This window comes from Peromyscus maniculatus, chromosome 1 (genome assembly GCF_049852395.1).
Source record: "Peromyscus maniculatus bairdii isolate BWxNUB_F1_BW_parent chromosome 1, HU_Pman_BW_mat_3.1, whole genome shotgun sequence".
Lineage (NCBI taxonomy): Eukaryota > Metazoa > Chordata > Mammalia > Rodentia > Cricetidae > Peromyscus > Peromyscus maniculatus.
This window is the reverse complement of record NC_134852.1, coordinates 131,858,587-131,880,026: the sequence shown is the minus strand read 5'-3', so window position 1 is coordinate 131,880,026 and position 21,440 is coordinate 131,858,587. Positions and strand designations below refer to the sequence as shown.

At 45.5% G+C, this 21,440-nt stretch overlaps 1 protein-coding gene across 2 annotated transcripts in view; it reads right to left on the bottom strand.

The window, feature by feature from the left end:
* Scnn1g (sodium channel epithelial 1 subunit gamma) overlaps positions 1-8,867 on the bottom strand; it is a 34,426-nt gene extending 25,559 nt beyond the window's left edge. The window contains exons 1-4 of one of the 2 annotated variants that reach the window (XM_006980336.4): positions 8,727-8,867; positions 4,814-5,162; positions 2,301-2,619; positions 759-949 (exon numbers count right to left, since the gene is read on the bottom strand). In XM_006980336.4, coding sequence (XP_006980398.1) covers positions 759-949; positions 2,301-2,619; positions 4,814-5,130 — 827 coding nt within the window. In that variant the 5' untranslated portion in view covers positions 5,131-5,162; positions 8,727-8,867. Of the gene's footprint in view, positions 1-758; positions 950-2,300; positions 2,620-4,813; positions 5,163-5,422; positions 5,553-8,726 lie in introns of those variants that run through there. The other variant, XM_076551645.1, reaches the window with a different exon arrangement.
* Between the last annotated feature and the right edge of the window lie 12,573 nt (positions 8,868-21,440).

Here is a 21,440-nt window from a genome sequence, read left to right as displayed (position 1 = left end):
TCAGAAAAGCTTGGAATTCAGAAAAGAAAGTAGTTAAGCCATTCAGACTGGTGGGGTCACCTCAGAATGTCCCACTGACTTAATCATCACCACCAGGGATGATTATTGTATTCAGGGTGCAATGGTCTGAAGAATCACAAATATAAACACTTAAACACTACTGCCTGCCTCCCTCCCTCCTCCCCTCCCTTTCTTTTTTCTCCCTTTGTCCTTTTTCCCTCCCTCCCTCCCTCCATCCATCCATCCATCCATCCATCCCTTTCTTCTTTTCTCCCTTCCTTCTTCCTCCTTCTCTCTCTCCCCCTCCCTCCCTCCCTTTACTCTCTCTCTCTTCCTTCCTTCCTTCCTTCCTTCCTTCCTTCCTTCCTTCCTTCCTTCCTTCCTTCCTTCCTTCCTTCCTTCCTTCCTCTGTACTAGAGAGTGGCTCTCATACATAATAGTAATATACAAAGCTACATGCATGCTATTGACTACCTTGTGTTATGACAGGTAATTTAATGGGTTTAAAGATATAGTGATTTGCCAGTGTGAGTTCTAGGAAAGCCAGAGCTACACAGAGAAACCCTGTCTTGGAAAAAAAAAGATACTGTGGTTCCACACCAGGTATATTTTCCCAATGGCTCTGGAACCTAGCTCCCGTGTAAGTGATTTTCCAAAGGGCAGAGTCAGTGTTCTTAAGACCTACAGGTGATCTGGGGGTGCATGGAAAGAGGCCTAAGGTTAGAGCCTCTGGTCGTCAGAGAGTGTCCACTCCTGACCTGGCGTCACAGGACATCCCATCGTAGAAGCAGGTCACCAGCAGTTCTTCGGCAGAATAGCTCATGTTGATTTTCTTCTCTAGAGGAACCTGTGCCATGATATTCATGTAATGAAGCTTGTACCACTCCTGGATGGCATTGATCCCCGAGCTGAAGGTGTAGGTGGCACAGTCAGAGGTGTCATTTGAGCACTGTGAATAAGAGGGGACACCAGGCTGTCAGTCCCATTACTGCTGGGAGAACTGAGATGAGTTACAGATGCCAGCTTGGATCCTTGAGGACAAGGTTGGTTTCCCCTTACTTCTGGGAGCTTGAAGAGGTCAACCTTAAGCCTCAAGGATAGATGAGAGAGCAAAGAAGGACACTGAGGTCAACTCCTATGTCTTCCTACTACTGTCTGCCATTGGACAAGAAGAAAAGTATGTTTTTAGGGCCCCCTTATTTCCAGGGTTTAGCTAATTAATGTCACTATCTTCCTACTGAACTCTTCCATTTCTTATTATAGACACAGTCTAGAAATCTGGATTCTAGCCCAGACTCTGACATCACCTCTCTGTAGGATCTCAGCCAAGGCACTAACGGATGGAGTATGTCACTGACAGAATGTTAGTTGGAATACCATCCTACTCAACTACACTTAGCAAGTGGTTGCAAGGGCTCATGTTTGAAATACTTAATTATGAGGGCTCTAGAGAGAAGCCATGGAACATTCCAGGCATTTTCATCACTCTGGGATTGGAAAGTGTCCTAAAAGGACAAATGTCCAAGGAATTTGGTATCAAGAGAATCATGTAAATATCCTATGAATGGAACCAGGAGGATTTTGAAGTCTCAATGATTTTGATGAGGGGACTTTTTCATTCTTGAGAATTTGTTTAGATTGATAGGAAGTGTTGCTGTGTTCAAAAGTCTCATAATCAAGGCTACCAAGGTGAAGAAATAGCCCCTGTCCATGCTCCAGTGGTGGCATAGAGAGGCACAGGGCAATAGAATTCATTTTCAGTGAATAGCTGCTTCCTATTGCCACTGGAGTGGGGTCAGAAGGGAGATGAGAAGTCTGGCCATGGCACCTCATGAAGGCGAGAACTACTGGGACCCTGGTGCATTTGCTATAGTTTATTTTCCCCTTCCTGACGTCTGTGTAACAGTTCTGCTTCAGGGCCCTGTCAGGAGGTACTCCCCAAGCTTGGCTAAGTGGATTCCCAAGACAGAATCTGCATCTTAGGCATTAACAGAAAGAGTAAAAATGGACTCTTTAATTCATGATCAGTATCCAAATGAATCCCATCATTTCTTGCTCCCTAGATCACTAGGTCTCCCCAAATTCCTGTCTTTAAAAAGCCCCTGTGAGTCAGTGGTCTTAAGACTTCGCCTATGCCTAAACCTGCTTGCGGTTGGTTTCAGTTGCTTGCCAGCAAATCACTCCAACGAGGTATAAATCTTACCATTGGCCTATTGGCTATAATGATTAAGAAGAGAGTCTGAGTCCACCATCCCCAGCTCCCCTCCCATACCTGTGAACTGTGATGAAGTGAGTCTTACCAATTGAAATCCCACCAATTTCTTTGACTCATGAACATGCATGACATTGGAAGCCTTGTGAATGATTTTCCCTTCGATTTTCCGCTTCCGACCAGTGAAGAAGTCCGTGGCCTTTCCCTTCTCATTCTCACTGAAGACCAGCAGTGGGATCAGATTGAGGAATCTGGGTGGTGAGCCTTCCCAAGTGGATCGCATGGATCTTGCTTCTCGGCGTTTCTGAGCTTTAGCATCTGGAACATCTTTGACTCCATACAGGGACAGCAAGGCCTGTTTTGTCTCACTATCCAAGTCAGCCAGAAGGTCACTCACAGCGCTGTACCTACAAAAGTGGAAAGGAAACATCATGGAGAAGAAAGACCTTTGGCATGGTGCTGTTGCTTCTACGTGTTGCGTTCCATCTTGGTGTCAGCCCTGTGTCTCCTGGCCACTTCCTTGGCCAAGGGGACCAGGTCTTCCACTATTTGCACCATTCAAAATGACCAATGGCTCCCACCTTTGCCTCCTCTATCTACTAGTGCTTGAGTATGTTGATGCCTCCAATCAGTGTTTCCAGAGTGTTGACTCTCAGGTGCCTCCCGTAAAGTAGCCCAGATGAGGACACATAAGTAACTGCTGATGTGTTATGTGTATGGGGGCAGGCTCTGCTTCCACCCATAACACTCTGCCTCTGCCCACAGAGCATCCGCCAATCAGTGCTGGGAGGCAAGAGATTGGGACTGCCACCTTGACAACACCCCCACACAGAAAACAAGAGCTGACTACATGAAACATAATGGCATTTTTTTAAAATAAAATTGTCACTATACCAAATGGTCCCAGTTTCTCTCATAATTCCTTCTTCTCTCTCCCTCTTGCTTTCTGTAGAGGTTGCGACATAGCACAGTGGCTAAGGATATCAGTTTCAGAGTCAAACTACCTGCCTTGTTCAAGTCTCCATCCTAATGCAGGCTGTGTGACCTTAGACAAGTCTCTTAGCTTTTCTGTGTCTCCAGTTCTCAGTCTGCTTGTGTGTGAAATGGGGTTATTGGCAAGGCTCACCATGTTTATCATAGGTATAAGAAATATAGCTGGGTATGGTGGTGCACAGCTACAGTGCCAGCACTCGGAAGGCTGGGGCAAGAAGATCACAAGTTTAAGACCAATCTGACTGTCTCCAAGTATATAAATAATGTTAATTTTTAAAAGGGAGTATATATATAAAATTTGTTAATAGTTCACTCCCTCACTGTAGTCTAAACTCCACTAGGGCAAAGAGTGTGTTAGAGTTATTCTGTGTTGTGCCCCAGAACCCACCAAAGTGTCTGACAAAGGCTAAGTAAATAATTATGGATCCAATATGGGTGGAGAAAGGAAAAGGGAACAATGGGAAAGGAGAGGGGAAAGGAGAAAGACAGTGGGAGACTTTGGAGGTAGAGAATGAGTCTGAGGCCTGATTTTGGTTTTGAGCTTTGCCTTAAGTGCGTGACTCTGACCAACTCAGCTTCTGCTCCCTCTTGCCTCTTCAACTCTTCTTCCCTGTTCCGCAGCCTGGCTCTGCAGCCCGGCTCTGCCTCCTCCCCACTCCCTGCAGCCCCGCTCTGCCTCGCCCCTCTGCATCCCCCCAGACGCCCACACCTCCCTGCAGCCCCGCTCTGCACTCCCGCCCTGACCCGCCCCCACCCCATTCTCACTTTGCAGCCCGGCTCTGCCTTCCCGCCTCTGCACCCACTCCTAACCCCCCACTCGCAGCCCCGCTCTGCACCCCCGCCCTGACACGCCCCCCCCATTCTCACTTCGCAGCCTGGCTCTGCCTTCCCGCCTCTGCACCCACTCCCAACCCCCGACTCGCAGCCCTGCTCTGCAGCCGGGCTCTGACTCCCCCACAACTCCCTGCAGCCCTGCTCTGCCTCCCCCGCCCACCCGCAGCCCAGCTCTGCAGCCCTGCTCTGCATACCGGCCCTGACAAATTCTGCTGCCTTCTGACTTGCCTCCCAGATCAGTTCCCCATAATCCCGAGGACACCGATGACCCATTTAGAACAGGTCCTGCCACTGACATCAGGACAGCAACAAGGGTTGATCCTGTCCAGAGCTCAGGGAGCTCAATTACTGGGCTGGGCTCACTGAGATGAGGGGTCAGGGCAGCAAGGATGCTGCCGGAAGTCACCTGGGTGTCACTTCTGAGTCAGCCTGGCTTTTGGGGGAGAGTACAGGAGTGAAATTCGAGAAGCTAAGAGGAAAGGCTCAGCCGGGCTACACGTGTGTGTTGGGGGTAGGCAGAATGCTAACCTCACTCCAGACTCAGTCTCCAAGCAGAATTGGCGGAGCAGCCTCCCCTGCCTTCCTGCCTGAGACATAGCCATTGAACAGAAAACATTTACAGGTCTGGAACCGATCTTGGAGATCAAATCAAATTTGTAAAACCTGTGTCAGCAGGCTGGTGAGGCGCTCAGACCGCCACTCTGGGGGAGGTGCTTTGGCATCCATGAGAAGCCAGACTTCCCGCTCCCAGATGCCAGGGCAGCAGCCTCTTACTTGTAGGGGTTGATGTTGCAGATAGTGACGGCAGGGAAATCCAGCTTCTGGAAGTGGACTTTGATGGAGACAGAGACGGTATAAAAAGAGAAGACGAGGAGGGCACACTGCCAGAGAATGAGGGCCACTGCGGTCAGCGTGAACAGGATCCACAGCAGGCGCCGAAGGCGGCCTCGGGACACCACAATGCGGCGGCAGCCGTGGGTGTTGGTGTTCAGGCAGTACCAATGCATCAGGTCCTTGATGGTTGGTGCCTGGGGGCCTCGAACCGGCAGATTCTTTTTGATTTTGGCTTTGATCTTCTCTCCTGGCGCCATGGTGAGGAGGGGACTTGGCAGTCTGCAGAGTTCTGAAGGGACAGAGGAGACATGTGAGATTGCAAGCACGGGCCTGCCGCTGGTCCGTCCCTAAAGCCTCCGACTGGGAAGCACCAAGCCCACGTGTTCTGAGAGGCCATCTTCTTCTTCTTCTGAGGGCTGGGCAGGCTGCATTCTGAGCCCTTGGCCCCTTCTCCAGGATATTTGGTTTGGGCCACCCCAGCTACCTCCTCCTCTTAGGGCCCCCAGGCCTAACCCTGTGGGGGCAGGGCAACGTGTAACCTGCACATACTGGCTGGACTGGCTGAAGGACCTTTCCCTGGTGTTCCTGGGGCTGGTGCCCTCACAGCAACCCAGCCAGACTTCTGTTATCAGGCAGGGCACTAAAACCCGTGCCTTATCGCTTCCACGGGCCACCTCTCCTTGAGAGCAGCCCTCTTGTTTTATTACATCTCATGGTGCCTAGCAAAATGTCCCTTCTGCACAAAGCAAGGGCTGGGCAAGGTGTCACTGGCTGACGAAATCGCCCACAACTTCCCAGCAGCTCTTATAGATCGTATCCTGACCATGTTTGCCCTGCTTCTTACAAGTGGAATGATTTCTGTTTCTTCTCTTTCCTGCCTGTTTCTTTCTATAGCACCCGATGTAACAATGGTCCGTGGCTGTTGGCTGCTCCATATTTACCAGGCATCATGCCATTCTACCTGACTTAAAGATATTATAATTTGGAGAAGGCACCTTAATTCAATGGCAGCTTCAGGAGTGAGTATTGGAAAATGAATGAACATATTCACAGTGTGTATGATGCCTCTCAGCTGCAGAAACAGTACAGCACAAGATATTCATTTTAGCAATGAACTCAGTGTACAGTGGATAGAATTATCAGTCTCATAAATATGCAATCTCTGTATATAAATATACAGTAGTTTTATTTGTTTCAACAGTTACATGAGGTAGATACGCTGTTGATATCTCCATATCAGAGAGGTAGGGTGACTTGCTGGGAATACACAGCATGGCTCCTCTGTCCTTTGGGGGTCTAAGTTCAGGACAAGGACTTTGGTGATCCCCATCGAGTTACTTTCTCTTCCAAGATGGGTGTTGTTAAGGCATTTTCATGCATCTGTACCATTATACCTTGTTCCCATTTGCCCCTCCCCCATTGCACTTGCTAGTCCTCTTCCCAATAATCCCCAATAATCCCCCATTCTGTTTTCATGCCACATGTATTCCGTTACTCTCCCTCTCCCCCTCCTCCCTTACAGTCTTCGTCCATTTGCTCATGATCCCCTTTTAGTCCCCCTGCTACATACACTTAAATCCGGCTTCTGTATACAAGAGAAAACATCTTTTTGAGAATGGCTTATTTTGCTTAACACAAAGATTTCCATTTCTATCATCAAATTCTCCAGGCAGCAAGCCCTCGCGGGGCCACAGCAAGAGTTCATTTTCTTCCATCCTGAGTCCATGGAATATGGTCAAAAATTGGGGGAGTAAAGCTCTCAAGTTCACCATGCTAGTGGGTTTAAGGCTTATAATAAAAAGAAATAGGGAATGGAGGGCAGGGGTGAGATGTTCAGAGGCCAGACTGCCCCCAATAACCTGTCCCCCAGAGACTTACATATTGTTTTTTAGGTAGCAAAAAACTAGCTCTAATTTCAAAATTATGCTGTTAGCCTCTTGGCAAGCAGTGTAATTTACTTGGCTGTAAAATTTATTTGTTTTAAATATTGTCATCCTTTAAAAAATTGCACACACTTTAAATCCCAGCACTCAAAAGGCAGAGGTAGGAAGATCTCTATGAGTTTAAGTCATTCTGGTCCATATATCAAGTTCTAGGCCACCCAGGGATACATAAGAAAGAAAGAAAGAAAGAAAGAAAGAAAGAAAGAAAGAAAGAAAGAAAGAAAGAAAGAAAGAAAGAAAGAAAGAAAGAGAAAGGAAGGAAGGAGGGAGGGAAGAAAGGAAAGAAAGAAGGAAGGAAGGAAAGGGAGAGAGAAAGGAAGGAAGGAGGGAAGGAAAGAAAGAAGGGAGGAAAGAAGGAAGGAAAGGGAGAGAGAAGGAAAGAAAGAAAGAAAGAAAGAAAGAAAGAAAGAAAGAAAGAAAGAAAGAAAGAAAGAAAGAAAGAAAGCAGTTTTTCTTTAAAGCGTAGTTCCAGGATCAATTTGTGTAAAACTGCAGCCCAGAGGTGGTTCCTTCCTCTGCCAGACATTTGCCAGAAGCTGAATTCTGGACCTAGTTTCTAACACTAGATCTTCTTGCTGAAGATGATTCTTGGGGTTCCTCTGCCCATTCATCCCTTCCCCAGAGGATCAGCCAGTCACATGATGGAGGACTCCAGAATGTCCACATAAACGATTCAACTCCAAAACAAAGCAAGATTATAGCTAGCACTAGGTTGTGGGGCTTGATTCAATCCGGTGCTCTGGTAGAGGAATTTGACGCTGATACACTCAGAACTTAACTTAAAGGTGAGTTCACTGAATGTGCTCAACAATCTTCTCAGGCAGGGATCATAAGTCCCTATTGTACAAATGAAACAGACACGGATAGACTAAGTAGATTGCCCAAGGTCATAATAGAAAGTGTCCCAGCTAGGATTTGAACCTGAGAACCCACACTAGTTATGCTGTTCCCTAAATAATGACATTGTTTGCAGACACAGCCGCAGAGCAGCAGAAGCAATAACAGCAGCCGGCAGTCACTGATAAACCTGAGCCCAGGCTTCCTATTCCAACATTTTCACTTAATTTAATTCTCACTGCGGACTAAATGAGGTATTCTTACTAGTCCCATCCCACAGAGGTGCAAAGTGAGGTGCAAAGAAGTTAGGTTGTTTGCCCAAGGCCACACGGAGACTTAAAAGAATTCTTTGCAATTCCAGGTCCCAGGTCCTGACACCTGCTCTCTTCTCTCACCTGCCCCCTAACCTTGCCTCTTCCCTGTGAGGGAAATAAAGCTTGGCGAGGGGTGAGACATTTGCGAGGCTCTGTTCATCCTAGAACTTGGGCACGAAAGCCTGGGACCAGGGAACGTTTCTATTCTCTCCAGGCCACGGTGTTGTTCGGATATAGCTTGAGTCAGAAGCAAGGACTCAAGGCTACGCGGCAGCGCTACCCCGCTGACACGCTGCAGGCCCAGTCCGTCCGGCACCGAGCGCCCTGGCGCAGTCTTGTGGCAATAGCCATCTGCTTTGGAGTAGCTGCCGAGAGGGCAGCCGCTTCCAACCAGCCCGCTTCAAGTGCTTGGTTCTTTCTACAAGTCACCTCCAAAGAAAAGCTTTCCGGGGGCTGAAAGGAACAGCCGCGGTCAAGTGCATGCTCCTCAAGGCTGGGCAGTGGGGTGAGCTGGGCAGAGAAGAGCCGAGACGCGCTCCCTCCGTTCCCCATTGGTTCAGAAGCGCCTGTCGCTCAGCTCTGTATCCCGGGCCAGGGTCTGGGGAGAAGCCCGAGCTGGACCCAGATCGCCCGGGAAATGTCTTAGCATCCCGCCACCAGCGGACAGCGTTAATCTTTTCCTTGGAAGCCACCGCGCCCCGTGGCTGCTCAGGTACCTGGAACCCCGGAATCGGACCGACCCGACGCGACTGGACTTACCTCTCGGATCCGAAGGGTCGCAGCTGGCGTGTGCCGGGCCTGGGGACGCTCCTCTTCTCCTGACTTCATAAAGCCAGCATCTCCAGGAGGCACAACCAGGAGCGCCCGTGGGCCAGGCCTAGGCCCGCCCCCTCAGACTCCGCCCACACCTGCCCAGGTGTTTTCCCCAGGCCACCCCCGGGCTTGGCTGAGCCCGGAGTGAACCACGACCCCGCAGCGCCACCTCCCGTCCCGAGTCAGCTCTGCTCCGCAGCCCGGGCTGCGCGGCGTCTTGCTGTGGCCCCGCGAGGGCTTGCTGCCGCCCCGAGGCCACTCTGCAACCTGCATTTCCGCTGGGTCAGAGCCCCATCTTCTCCCTGGTACTTAGCAGAGCCAACGACTGTGCAGCTCCTGGGCCTCCCTCTGGCCCAAATCACAGGAAAGCTCTTATACCAGTTCCAGCAGATGTTCCAAGCAGCCTCTTACTCCTCACCTCTCCGACCTTGTCAGGACCTGCAGCATGAAGCTGCTTCAGGGTCCTCTGGAGTCTGACAGCGGGCAGCAGGAGCTGTTCAACAAAAGCACTCATTCTTGGGGCCTGCCAGCTGCCTTTCTGTAGGAACTCACACAAACGACGGCTAGAAATGAGTTTAGAACCCTGAAACTGTGAGGGACCAAAGATGGGTATCCGAGTGACGATCCCTTAGAGCTGGGAAGATACATGGCCCCACAGAAGGGACGGCATTAACAAGAATTAAAACGCCTTAGACTCTGATGTGTTCCATACCCACCTACAGACTTTGTTAAAATTCAGGTTCTGGGGTTGCGGATGTAGCTCAGGTGGTAGAGTGCTTGTCTAATACACTGGAAGCTCCGGGTTTGAGCCCCAGTATCACGAACTGAATGTGGTGGTGCACGGGTTTGAGCTCCAGTATCTGAGTGTGGTGGTGCATGTCTGTAACGCTAGAGCTGGGGGTGGGGTGAGAAGAGAGCTCAGCTCAAGGACATCCTCAGCCTCATAGTGAATTTGAGACCAGCCTGTGCTGCATGAGACCCTGTCTCAGAAAGGGAAGGGAGGGAAGGAGGGGGGAGGGAGGAACGGAAGGAAGAAGAAAGGCGACTCTGATTCAGGAGGCTGGGGTGGGTCTCAGAAGTCTGGATCTCTGGCTTCCCGTGAGATGCCTCTTTTGCCTGACCAGAGATAACGCTTTGGGTGGGCAGAAACGTGTCAAGCATTATTGAAGAACAGTTTAAAGAAAACCCCTAACCATGATTTCTTGCAATAAATGCTCATGGTGCAGAATTAACACAATAATCCACACTCCTCATTAAATACAGTTAGTAGCATTATTGTACTGGCTAGTTTGTTAATGCACGTGATAGTTATTTGGGAAGAGAGAGTCTCAGTTCAGGAAATACCTCCATAAGATTTGCCTGTGTGCAAGCCTGTGTGCATTTTCTTGGCTGGTTGGTGACTGATGTGGAAGGGTCCAGATCACTGTGAGTGGTACCACCCCTGGACTGATGGTTCTCCATGCTGCAAGAAAGCCAGTCGAGTATCCATCCCATAGGGAGCAAGCCAGTCAGCAGCACTCCTCCATGGCCTCTGCATCAACTCCTGACTCCAAGTCCCTGCCCTGCTCGAGTTCTTGCCCTGATTTCTCTAATGATGGACTGTTATCTGGAAATGTGAGCCGAAATAAACACTTTCTCCCCATGTTACTTTTGGTCACGATGTTTTATCACAATAGAAACCCTAACTAAGACAATTATTATTTGACATATATTTGACACATGTATTGGGTATATATTGCACATACATGCATATGATGGGTGTTTTGTTATTTAATTTTAAAATAATTATTTTTAATTATGTGTGTGGTGATATTTTATTTGTGCACCCCAATGAAAGTTATCTGGGGATCAGAGAACAGAACAGCCACTAGATTAAATATAGAGGCCAGGCAGTGGTGGCACTGGATCTCTGTGAGTTCAAGGCTACACTGGGAACAGAGCCAGGCATGGTGGCACACACCTTTAATCCCAGCACTTGAGATTTCATGCCTTTGCTTGGGAAGGACACGTGCCTTTAATCCCAGGAAGTGATGACAGGAAGCAGAAAGGTATATAGGCATGAGGACCAGGAATCAGAGGCTTTTTAGCAGCAGTTCAGCTGAAAACCATTGAAGTGAGAACTCAGAGGCTTTCAGTCTGAAGAAATAAGATCATTTGAGGAGTTGGCGAGGTGAAGTTGGCTGTGGCTTGTTCTGTTTCTCTGATCTTTCAGCATTTACCCCAATATCTGGCTCCAGGTTTTTTTTTTTTATTAATAAGACCGTTTAGCAGTTCACGTTGCGTGTGTGTGTGTGTGTGTGTGTGTGTGTGTGTGTGTGTCTGCATATGAGCATGTGTACATGAGTCCAGGTGCCTGCAGAAGCCCAAAGAAGGCATTGGATCCCTTAGTGTTACAGGCAGCTGAAAACCACGGGATGTGTGTGCTGGAAATCAAATTTGGGTCCTCTGCATGAGTATTGCATCTGAGCCATCTCTCCAGCCTGAAAATTTTAAATGTACACTGTTTTGAATGTATTGAGTTTTTTTAAATGACATTACACAGGCTGTTCTCATATTATAGCATTGACATATTTTTCATCTCTCCATATATGGTGGGCAGCTTTCCTCACTATGCACATGTACTTAAGCCCATTGAATGATTCTCTTACTCAGTTTATTGTCCCTAAATATTTACTACTATAAATTATTCTTAGTATAAAGTGTGTATCTTTAATTATGTCCTCAAAATAAATTCCTACTAATGAGATTTTTCCATGTCAATGTACTCCATCAGTGTAGTTCATAAAAAGGGACAGTTAAGACAGCAGAGGTGTAAAATGGTATATAGACCATAATAATAGTAGATTGTGTATAGCTATCATGTCAGTATGTGTTTAAACATGCATGTACTAAGGAGCATATATGTTCAAAAGAGGTTATTTCTCAGTCTAGCTGCACAAGTGATTTTGCCCATCTTTGTTATGTTGTTTTGCTAAACTGGATATATGTTAGCTAGGCAGAGTGGGTCACACCTGTAATCCAGCATTTAGGAGGCTGCGGCAGGAGAATCACCATGAATCTAAGGCCACCCTGAACTACACAGCAAGTTCCAGGCTACAAACACAATACAGAAATAAATTAATTTTAAAAAATTAAAGGGTTCAATGAAAAGGTATCTTAGTTACTTTTTTATTGTTACAAGACACTACGACCATGGGAACTTACAGAAAAAAATAGTTCATGGGGCTAAAGTTTCAGAGGAGAGTCCATGACCATCATGGTGGGGGGCATGGAAGCAGGCAGGAAAGCCTGGTGCCGGAACAGTGGCCATGATCGCACATCTCGACACAGCAACTGAGGCAGAAATAGCTAACTGGGAACAGCACAGGCTTTTGAAACTTCAAAGCCCACTCCAGTAACATAACACCTTTACCAAAAAGACCACACCTCCCAATCCTTCCCAGATAGTTCTACCAACCAGGGACCGAACATTCAAATATATGAGCCTATATATTTTTATTTATTAGGTGTGTGTGTGTGTGTATGTGTGTGTGTGTGTGTGTGTGTGTGTGTGTGTGTGTGTGTGCACAGGAAGGCATATGCTAGCCACAGTGCACATGTGGGTGTCAGAAGACAACTTTCAGAAATAGGTTCTCTCCTTCCACTATATGGATCTTGGGAATTAAACTCGGCTCATCAGGTTTGGCAGCAAGTGCCTTTTCTTGCTGAGCCATCTCTCTGACTCAGTTTCCCCACTTTTGCCCTTGGCATTCACAAACATCAACTGTTTCACGAGATCTTCTATTCCCCTGGCTTCTCTGATCTGATGGGTCACCTTCCCTAAGATCAATACCGCTTGAAACTTCCTTTTGCAATAGTTATAGAGTTTCAGGGTCAGTACAGGAGTTCAGGGTCTCAAGGTTATTGCAAGAAATAGCAGGGGGTCTAAAGCTTCCAGAGAATCAGAAGCAACGTAGAGATGTCTAAGGTATCTTAGAAGACACGGACTTAGGCACAAGTATGGGGACTGTGTCAGATAAAGAAGCTTGCTCCCAAGCTGGGATCTTCCTTGCTCCAGAACAAATGGCTTTTGGTTCTTGAGGACATCATCTTGTGCCTTTGGGATGAGAACAAGTTTATCTCTTCCAGCCTCCTCTTTGAATAAGTCTCTTTTGGAAACTGATTACTGGGGAGTCGGGACCAGGGTCTTTAATTTTTTAAGTGTTTTATTTATTTATTTTATATATATGGATGTTTTCCCTGCTTGTATGTCTGTACACCTGATGTGTACCTGGTACCTATGGAGGCCGGATGAAAAGGGCATCAGATCCCCTGGATCTAAAGTTACAGACAGTTGTAAGCCACCACATGTGGGGGCTGGAACTTGAACCCAGGTCCTTTGGAAGAGCATCAAGTTCTCTGAACCACTGAGGTGTCGCTCTAGCCCCTTATTTATTTAGTGTGTGGGGACACTTAGACGTTGTGGAACATGTGTGGAGGTCAGATGACAATTTTCGGAATTGATTTAACCTTCTGCCATGTGGTCCCCAGGGCCCAAACTCAGGTCATCAGGAACTAGGTGCCTTTTCCTGTTGAGTCATCTCACTAGTCCTGGACTGGGGTCCTTCGATTCACAAGTGCGTGTGAATGCTGCTTCTCTGGCAGGAAGCTGACTTTAGGCAATCAGGACCGCGGACAGCAGCCACTGCCTGTCCCAGCTTCTAGGAACTTCTTCTATGCAGGAGGTCTCTTAAAGTGTTGCTGGTCACCACAAAACGTCATTTACAATCTGAAGATGGATTCAGGGAGAAGGACGAGGGAGCCAAGATGACATGCTCCAGCCAGCCTATCAAGTCACTATAGATACAGTCAGCCACAGTTAAGCTGCCTTTATAAATAGAAATGAGCAATCAATTTTTTTTTTTTGAGGAATCAATTCTTAACTCTCCATGTTATTTAACAATCCATCAAGTTGCCATACATTGAGTTAGCCAATACTGAATGATCTCTCCCAGGTGAAACGTAGAACTTGGTTGCTGAGAGCCTCTGGTGCAACATTCTCATCAATTAATCCATACATGACTACGTACAGTGGGTGTGTTTACAATGAACTCGACTAACAAGAGCATAACACATGCCTGAATACATTTATATATTGTCTTGGTAAGAAACACCACCATTGTCTTATAGAAGCACTTCAGTACCATTTTTTTTTCCATAGAGTGGGGGTGGATAGAAATTGGAAAACAGTGGCATTAATGAGACTACAAAAAAGGAGTATTCGCTTATAGTATGAGAGCTGGCAACAAGATGTCCCCACATTTGACCTTGGTCAGGAGAATATATGATGGACTACTCAGATATGCACTGCTCTGTACATCTCCTTATGGGTACCTCCGTACTAAGTTTCAGTGATGAAAAGAATTTGCAAATATGGGCATTGTGGGGATAGCGAGTACTGATTTAATTAATTAATTAAATTCGTTTTTTTTGAGACAGGGTTTCTCTGTATAGCTTTGGAGCCTATCCTGGAGCTCGCTCTGTAGACCAGGCTGGTCTCAAACTCACAGAGATCCACCTGCCTCTGTCTCCTGAGTGTTGGGATTAAAGGCATGTGCCACCACCACCCAGTGAGTACTAATTTTATTGTCTAATTTTCTTTCAAATTATTTTGTGTTCATGTGTGTGCTGGTGTATTCACACACACATCATTCATGTGTGTGCATGGTGGTCATATGTGGTGTAGTACATACATGAAGGTCAGTGTCTTAGGTAGGGTTTCTCTTGCTGTAAAGAGACACCATAACCACAGCAACTTTTATAAAGGAAACACATTTTAATTGGGGTGGCTTACATTTTTAGAGGTTTCGTCCATTAACATCGTGGTGTGGCATAGTGGCATGCAGGTAGACACAGTGCTGAGAATCCTACATCTTGACACACAAGCAAAGAAAGTGGTCTGAGACTCTAGGCGTGGCTTGAACCTATATGAGACCTCAAAGCCTACCTCCACAGTGACACACTTCCTAACACAAGGCCATACCTATTCCAATAAGCCACACCTCCTAATAGTGTCACTCTTTATGGGCTTATGGGAGCCAATTACATTCAAACTACCATAGTCAGAGAATGACTTGCAGGGAATCTATTCCACCATGTGTGTCCCAGGGATCAAACTCAGGTCTTCGGGCTTGGTGGAAGCGTCGTCACCTTCTGAGCTGTCTTGGTGGCTCTTGTTTAGTTTCCTTTAAGCCAACTGGACTTGTTCCCCATCTCTTAGATTTTTCCCCTCCAGGTGCAAGGAGAGAGAAGATAGTCAGGGTTTACAAACGCTGCAGTTCTCACAATGGCCCACACAGCCCTACATGTCTGATCCAGTCTTCCTTCCCTTGTGTCTTAGGGTAGACAATTACATATTCACTTGCAATCTTTCTTTTCTTTAATGAACTTTTCTTCTAATAACCGAGCTACATCTCATTACATTTAACGTGCTATGTATTTATTTTTACTCATCTCAAAGTATTTTCTAATTTCCGATGTGGTTTCTCTTTTTGATCTAGATTGTTTGGAGAAGCTTATTTATTCTATACATTTAGGGATTTCCCTGGTTTCTTTTTTGAATTTCCACTTTTATTCACTTGTAGTCAGAGAACTACTACCATGGTTTGGGTAAGTGGCCTCCAAAGACCCGAGAGTTAAAGACTTGGTCCAGCTGTACAGTAAATTTGAGGGCACAGTGTGTTACATGAGGCTGTAGTTACAGTCTGGAGAAGAAGATGTTGGGTGCTCTTGGAGGAGGAAGACCCATGGAAGAAGGATGAATCAGAGAGCAAGGGGGGTCAGCAGAATGTGGAAACAGGAAAAGGGGACAGGAAGATGGGGCAAATGATGGTCAAGGAGAAGGCCGTAGTTGGGAGAAAGGTGGGAGGATGTAGGATGCAGGAAGATGTAGGCACACAGGAGACTGCGACTGGCCGGGGGGTTGTTTCAATTGAAAGGAAAGTGGGTGATTGCTATGAAATGCACTAATGGAGGCTGCTGGGCTCAGGCTTTCTTAATTCAGAAGGGCCAAACACTCATTCAATTGCAGGTGATTTGGTTGGTTGGCACTGGGCTTGGGGGAAGTTGACTAGTTGGCTATATATGTGTCATGTCAAAATGCATAGTGTGTCCATGTGTAATGTAAATGACTATATATTGTCCTTGGTTTGTTATTTGTCTCCTGATGGAGCTGATGAAACTCTATGGTTTGACCAACAGTTTACTTCACAAGTGGTTGAGCTTTATAAGTGTTCTGAACTAATCTTTTAGAAAGCAAGCAAATCCCTTGTCAAAAGGGAGTTTTACATTCTATTTAATGTTGTCATATAAATAACATTTTTATTATCTAAGCAGGTTCATGTTTTTCTGAAATTTATTTTTTTTTGTTCACTTACAAATTACATGGTCTTTCCATGGAAATCTGTAAAATGTGCTTTATTCGTGTGTGTGTGTGTGTGTGTGTGTGTGTGTGTGTGTGTGTGTGTGTGTAATGTGTGTGTGTGTGAGCACATAAGCATGTGGGTGCACATGAATATGTATGCATATGCATGTGTAGGCTAGAGGTCAATTTCAGATGTCTTCCTCAATCACTGCTGTCTCTTATTAAAGCAGATTATTGAGCCTCAGGGATCCATCTCTCTTCCCAGCTCTCAGTACTGTGGTTAGAGATGCCTTACTATTTTCAATAGTCATGTAGCATTTCCAATACTCCTTTCTTAAAAAAAAAAAAAAAAAAAAAAAAAAAAAAAAAAAAAAAAAGAATCAAACCGAATGTGGTGGCGCACACCTTTAATCCCAGCACTCGGGAGGCAGAGGCAGGTGGATCTCAGAATTCAACCTGCTTTATAGAGTGAGTTTCAGGACAGACAAGGCTACACAGAGAAACTCTTGTCTTGAAAAACAAACAAACAAACAAAAACAGCAACAAAAAACAACCAAAACCAAACCAAACAAACAAATAACATATCCCCCCCCCAAAAAAAAAAACCAAAACAACAAAAACAAAACAAAGAAAAGCAAACATCAAAAAGCTGAACACTTTTTCGGGGTGGGGTGGGGATTGTGTCTCCCAGAAATGTCAGAGAAGCTACCTTGAAGTCCCTCAGCATGGCTGCCTACATATGAGCTGAACAACCACATCGTCCATGGACATGCTAAGGTGGATGGGGGCAGAGCTCACAAGGCCTCAGCCCTAGAGAAAGAATGACAGACAATTAAGGGAAGCTGAGGGTGGGAGGAATGGTCTTTCTCAGGGGAAAAACACACCAATTCTTCTTGATCTACAGGCACTTTCCTTCTCCTGCTCAGCCACTAATTTCCCATGAGAATGTGATACAAATGAAAGATTTTTCCATTTGAAGTGAAACATCCCAGTTTTTTTTTTTCCAGATCATTCTGGTTAGATTCTTTTCCCCTCTAACTGAACTCAAGATACTTAAATGGGGCTCTTTTTTGTCTTTAAGATTCTAGACCATAATGCTAGCGATGCCCACCCCCATGTTGCACAGGATACAATTAGTTAAGACTACATTTAAGCTAGGTGCACACTTTTAATCCCAGCACTCCAAAAACAGAGGCAGGTGGGTCTATGAGTTCCTGGCCAGGCTGGTCTACAAAGGGAGTTCCTGGACAGCCAGGGCTGTTACACAGAGAAACATTGTCTCAAAAAACAAAACAACAACAAAAGACTATATTTATCTCTGAACATGAAGAGCCCCGTTTAGTTGTGGTTAAAGCAAATACTCCTGGGAGATGAACTAAGGCCATGGAGAGTGGAAATTTGTCACATTGATGGACATATTTTAAAAGACTATTCCCAGGCAAAGATGGAGAGAGACTGTACTCCTACACATTGATGATTGCAATATAACATAAAACAAACACCTTGGAAAAGAGTTTGTCATTCTCTTATGAGACTATACATATACTTAACACAAAATCCAGCACTCATATCCCTGGGCAGAAAAATGTACACTTACATTTAATCAAATCTGAACATGGATGCTCACAGTATCTTTCATAGCACTAAACTGAGACTGTTTCAGGTATCTCTCAGATAGACTTCAAGAGCAATGTGCTTAGTGGGGTGAAGCACAACTCTAAAGATTATCTAACCACATGTCTCCATTTATATGACATTCACTTTTGGTGTGTGTATATGTGTGTGTAGTGTGCCTGTGTGTGTTCCCATGTATGTGGGCACACATGAATGCACATGCCCATGCACATGTATGGCAGACAGAGATTAACATCAGGAGTCTTCTTCAGTTGTGCTCCATCTTGTCTATTGAGGCAGGGTGTCTCCCTTGAATCCAGAGCTCTCCCATTCAGCTAGTTTAGCTAGACAGTCTGATGTGGGGATTGCCATCTCTGCCTCTTAGCACTCAAGTGCGTGCTGGAGATCCTGCTTCTGACCAGACCTTTGACAAGAACCATAGAGAAAAAGAGATTGGTTGTTGTAAGGTTCAGAAATGGAGTCAAGAAAGGAATGGGTGAGACAGGGGAGGATTTCTTTGTGGTGTCTTGTTTTGTTAGCCAGTTTTGTGTCTTGGTTGTGGAACGATTACAGGAATCTATACATATTTACAAAGCACACACACACACACACACACACACACACACACACACACACACACAATGTGCATATTAAAACTGGTGAAAACCGGGGCTCAGTGGTTAAGGGCATCTATTGTTCATGCAGAGGACCCAAGCTTGGTTCCCAGCACCCACACCAGGTAGCACACAACTGCTTGTAACTCTAGCTCCAGGGGACCTGACAACTTTGTCCTACAAGGGTACCCACACTAATGTGTGCATATCCACACGTAGACACACACACACATACAATTTTAAATAAAATAATTACTTAAAAAACTGTTGTAAATAAAATAAGACCTGAGTCTGGTCAACAGTATTGACTAATGTAAATTTCCTGGTTTAGCTATTTTGCTTTAACTGTGTAAGATGTTACTGTGAATAGCAGCTTAGTGAGTGCTCAAGAAATTCTAGGTACTAGTTTTGGTTAAGACTTATTCATTTATTTGTGTGTGTGTGTGTGTGTGTGTGTGTGTGTGTGTGTGTGTGTGTGTGTAGATGCTTATGCCTGTGTGCAGGCACAGAAACCGGAAAAGGACATTAGGTATCCTCCTCAATCACTTTCCTACCTATTCTGAGGCAGTCTCTCCCTGAACATGGAGTGATGGTTTCTTGGCTAGGCTGGAAGCCAGCAAGCCCTCGTGACCCTTGTCTCCACCTCCCACTTGGAGCTGGTGTTACAGATGTGTTATGTGGGCGCTGGGATCTGTACTCCAGTCCTTATGATTGTATAGCAAGCAACCCTAACTGATGAACCATCTCTTCAGCCTTGATTTTATTTTTCCTCAAAGCACTTACCAGCACCTAAAATACCACTACATATTTATTGATTTGCTTATTTCTGCCGTTCGTCGTCGTCAAGATGGAAAATACTTTGTATTTCACGGCTGCACACTGGGATCTTGAGCAGTACCTAGGTTAGCACCCCAGTGTTTGTTGAGTGTGTACACTTAAATGACTCTCACAATGTTCTTATTTTTGCAGAAAAAAAGCAGAGGTTTTGTTTTCTCTTCGTGTCATGTTTCAGTGTCTCTCAGGCAGATGGAATTCTGTTGGATCTTTGGAAGACTCTAGAAGGACCAGGTGTGCATCCTGTTATTCCTGACTCCTGAGATGATTTCAGGAGTACCTGGAGGAACCATCCTCAATGGCTTCTTACTACATTCCCCCTCCTTCCTGACCTGTTGTGGTCTTAGAGACCTGGGTGTCCTCGTACCCACAAAACATGTCAGTTACCTTTGCAAGTGCCAAGATGGGATGCTGTCCTCAAGCGATGAGTGCTCCATGAGCTATCCTCACAGAGTTTGGCGTCCACCCTTCTTTTAAAAATTAAATGTTATCTTTATGCTGTTTTACTTACTATTTTTTGTTGTTTAAAACAGGACCTCATGTAGCCAGAACTGTACTCAAATCTGCTATATAGCTAAGGCTGCCTGGGAATCCTGATCCTCCTGCCTCTAACTCTCAAGTACTGGGATTACAGTGCCTGCTACTATGCCTGGCAGCTAAATGTTTCTTTTTTCTAGGCAATTATTATTCTGCCACTAAGTTAAATCTTTGCCCTCTTTTTACCTTTAATTTTGAGTCAGAGTATCAATAAGGTGCCCAGGCTGGCCTCAACTCCATCTGTAACGGAGACTGGCCTTGAATTTGTGATCTTCCTATCTCAGCCTCCCGAGGAGTTGAGATTATAGGCAGGCAGCACAATTTAAATGCATCATAATGGACTTTTTATGTTGCAATCGTTTTAGATTTGAAGAAGAATTGTAAAAAAAGAATACAGCAAGTTCTTGTCTTCTTTTTTCAGCTTCCTCTAATATTGATCTCACATAACTATATGTCCTAATGGGCTTTAACTGTCAACCTGACATAGCATAGAAATAACTTGAGAGGACAGCCTCAAATGGGGACTCCTCTAGATCAGAGTGGCCTATGGGCATATCTGTGGGGGATTGTTTTGATTGATAATTAATGTAGGAGGGCCTAGCCCACTGTTGGTGGCACCATTTCCTGGGAAGGTGGTCCTGGGATCTATAAGAAAGCCAGCTAAGCATAAACCCATGAACCAGCCAGGAAGAAAGGTTTCTGCTTCAAGTTCCTGCTTGAGTTGACTTCTCTCAATGGACTGAAGTAAACTCTTTCCTCTATGTAGTCAGGGTCCTCTAGAGGAACAGAACTTATAGAATGAATCTATACACATATAGAAAGAGGATTTATTAGAGTGACTTGCAGGCTATGGTCCAGCTAATCCAACAATGGCTGTCTACCAGTGGAAGGTCCAAGAATCCAGTAGTTGTTCAGCCTATGAAGCTGAATGTCTCAGCTTATCTTCAGTATATGCTGGAAACCTGAAGAAGTAGGCTTTAATGCCAGTGAATGAATAGACTTGCTACTGGGGGCAAGAGCAAGCAGGCAAAGAGAGAGAGAGAGCTTCCTTCTTCCATGTCCTTTATATAGGCTGCCTGCAGAGGTTATGGTCCATATTAAAGGTGGATTTTCCCACCTCAAAAGATCTGAATTAGAAGTGGTTCTTTTCTCACTTTAAATGGTTGAATTAAGAAAAACACCCTCACAAGTTGCCAAGCCTTTTGGGTTTTAGTTAATTCCAAACGTAGTCAGGTTGACAACCAAGAATAGCTACCACTCTCCCCCGAGTTGCTTTTGGTAAGAGTGTTTCATCACAGCATCAAGAATGTGACTAGAATTCCACTGTACCATGGTATACTTTTTAAACAAGTGAAGAAATTCACATTAGTATAACGCTTATTATAGTTTATTTTGTGTTGTTATAACAAAAGACATGATGCCGGGCCATGACTATGCATATAAAAAAAAAGGTTATTTAGTTCACATTTCTGGTGGCTTGACAGTTCTAGTAGTGCAGTGGTAGGTGGCAGACTGTGTCACCACACTTTGACTCCTAAAGCACAGCAGCCACAAGTTAGTTGCAACTGCAAGCTTTTGCCCACCTGTCTTCTGCTTCTCACATTTCACTTGCACGCTGTCTTTCCTGGCTGGCAGACTCCTATATATCCTTCAAAACTC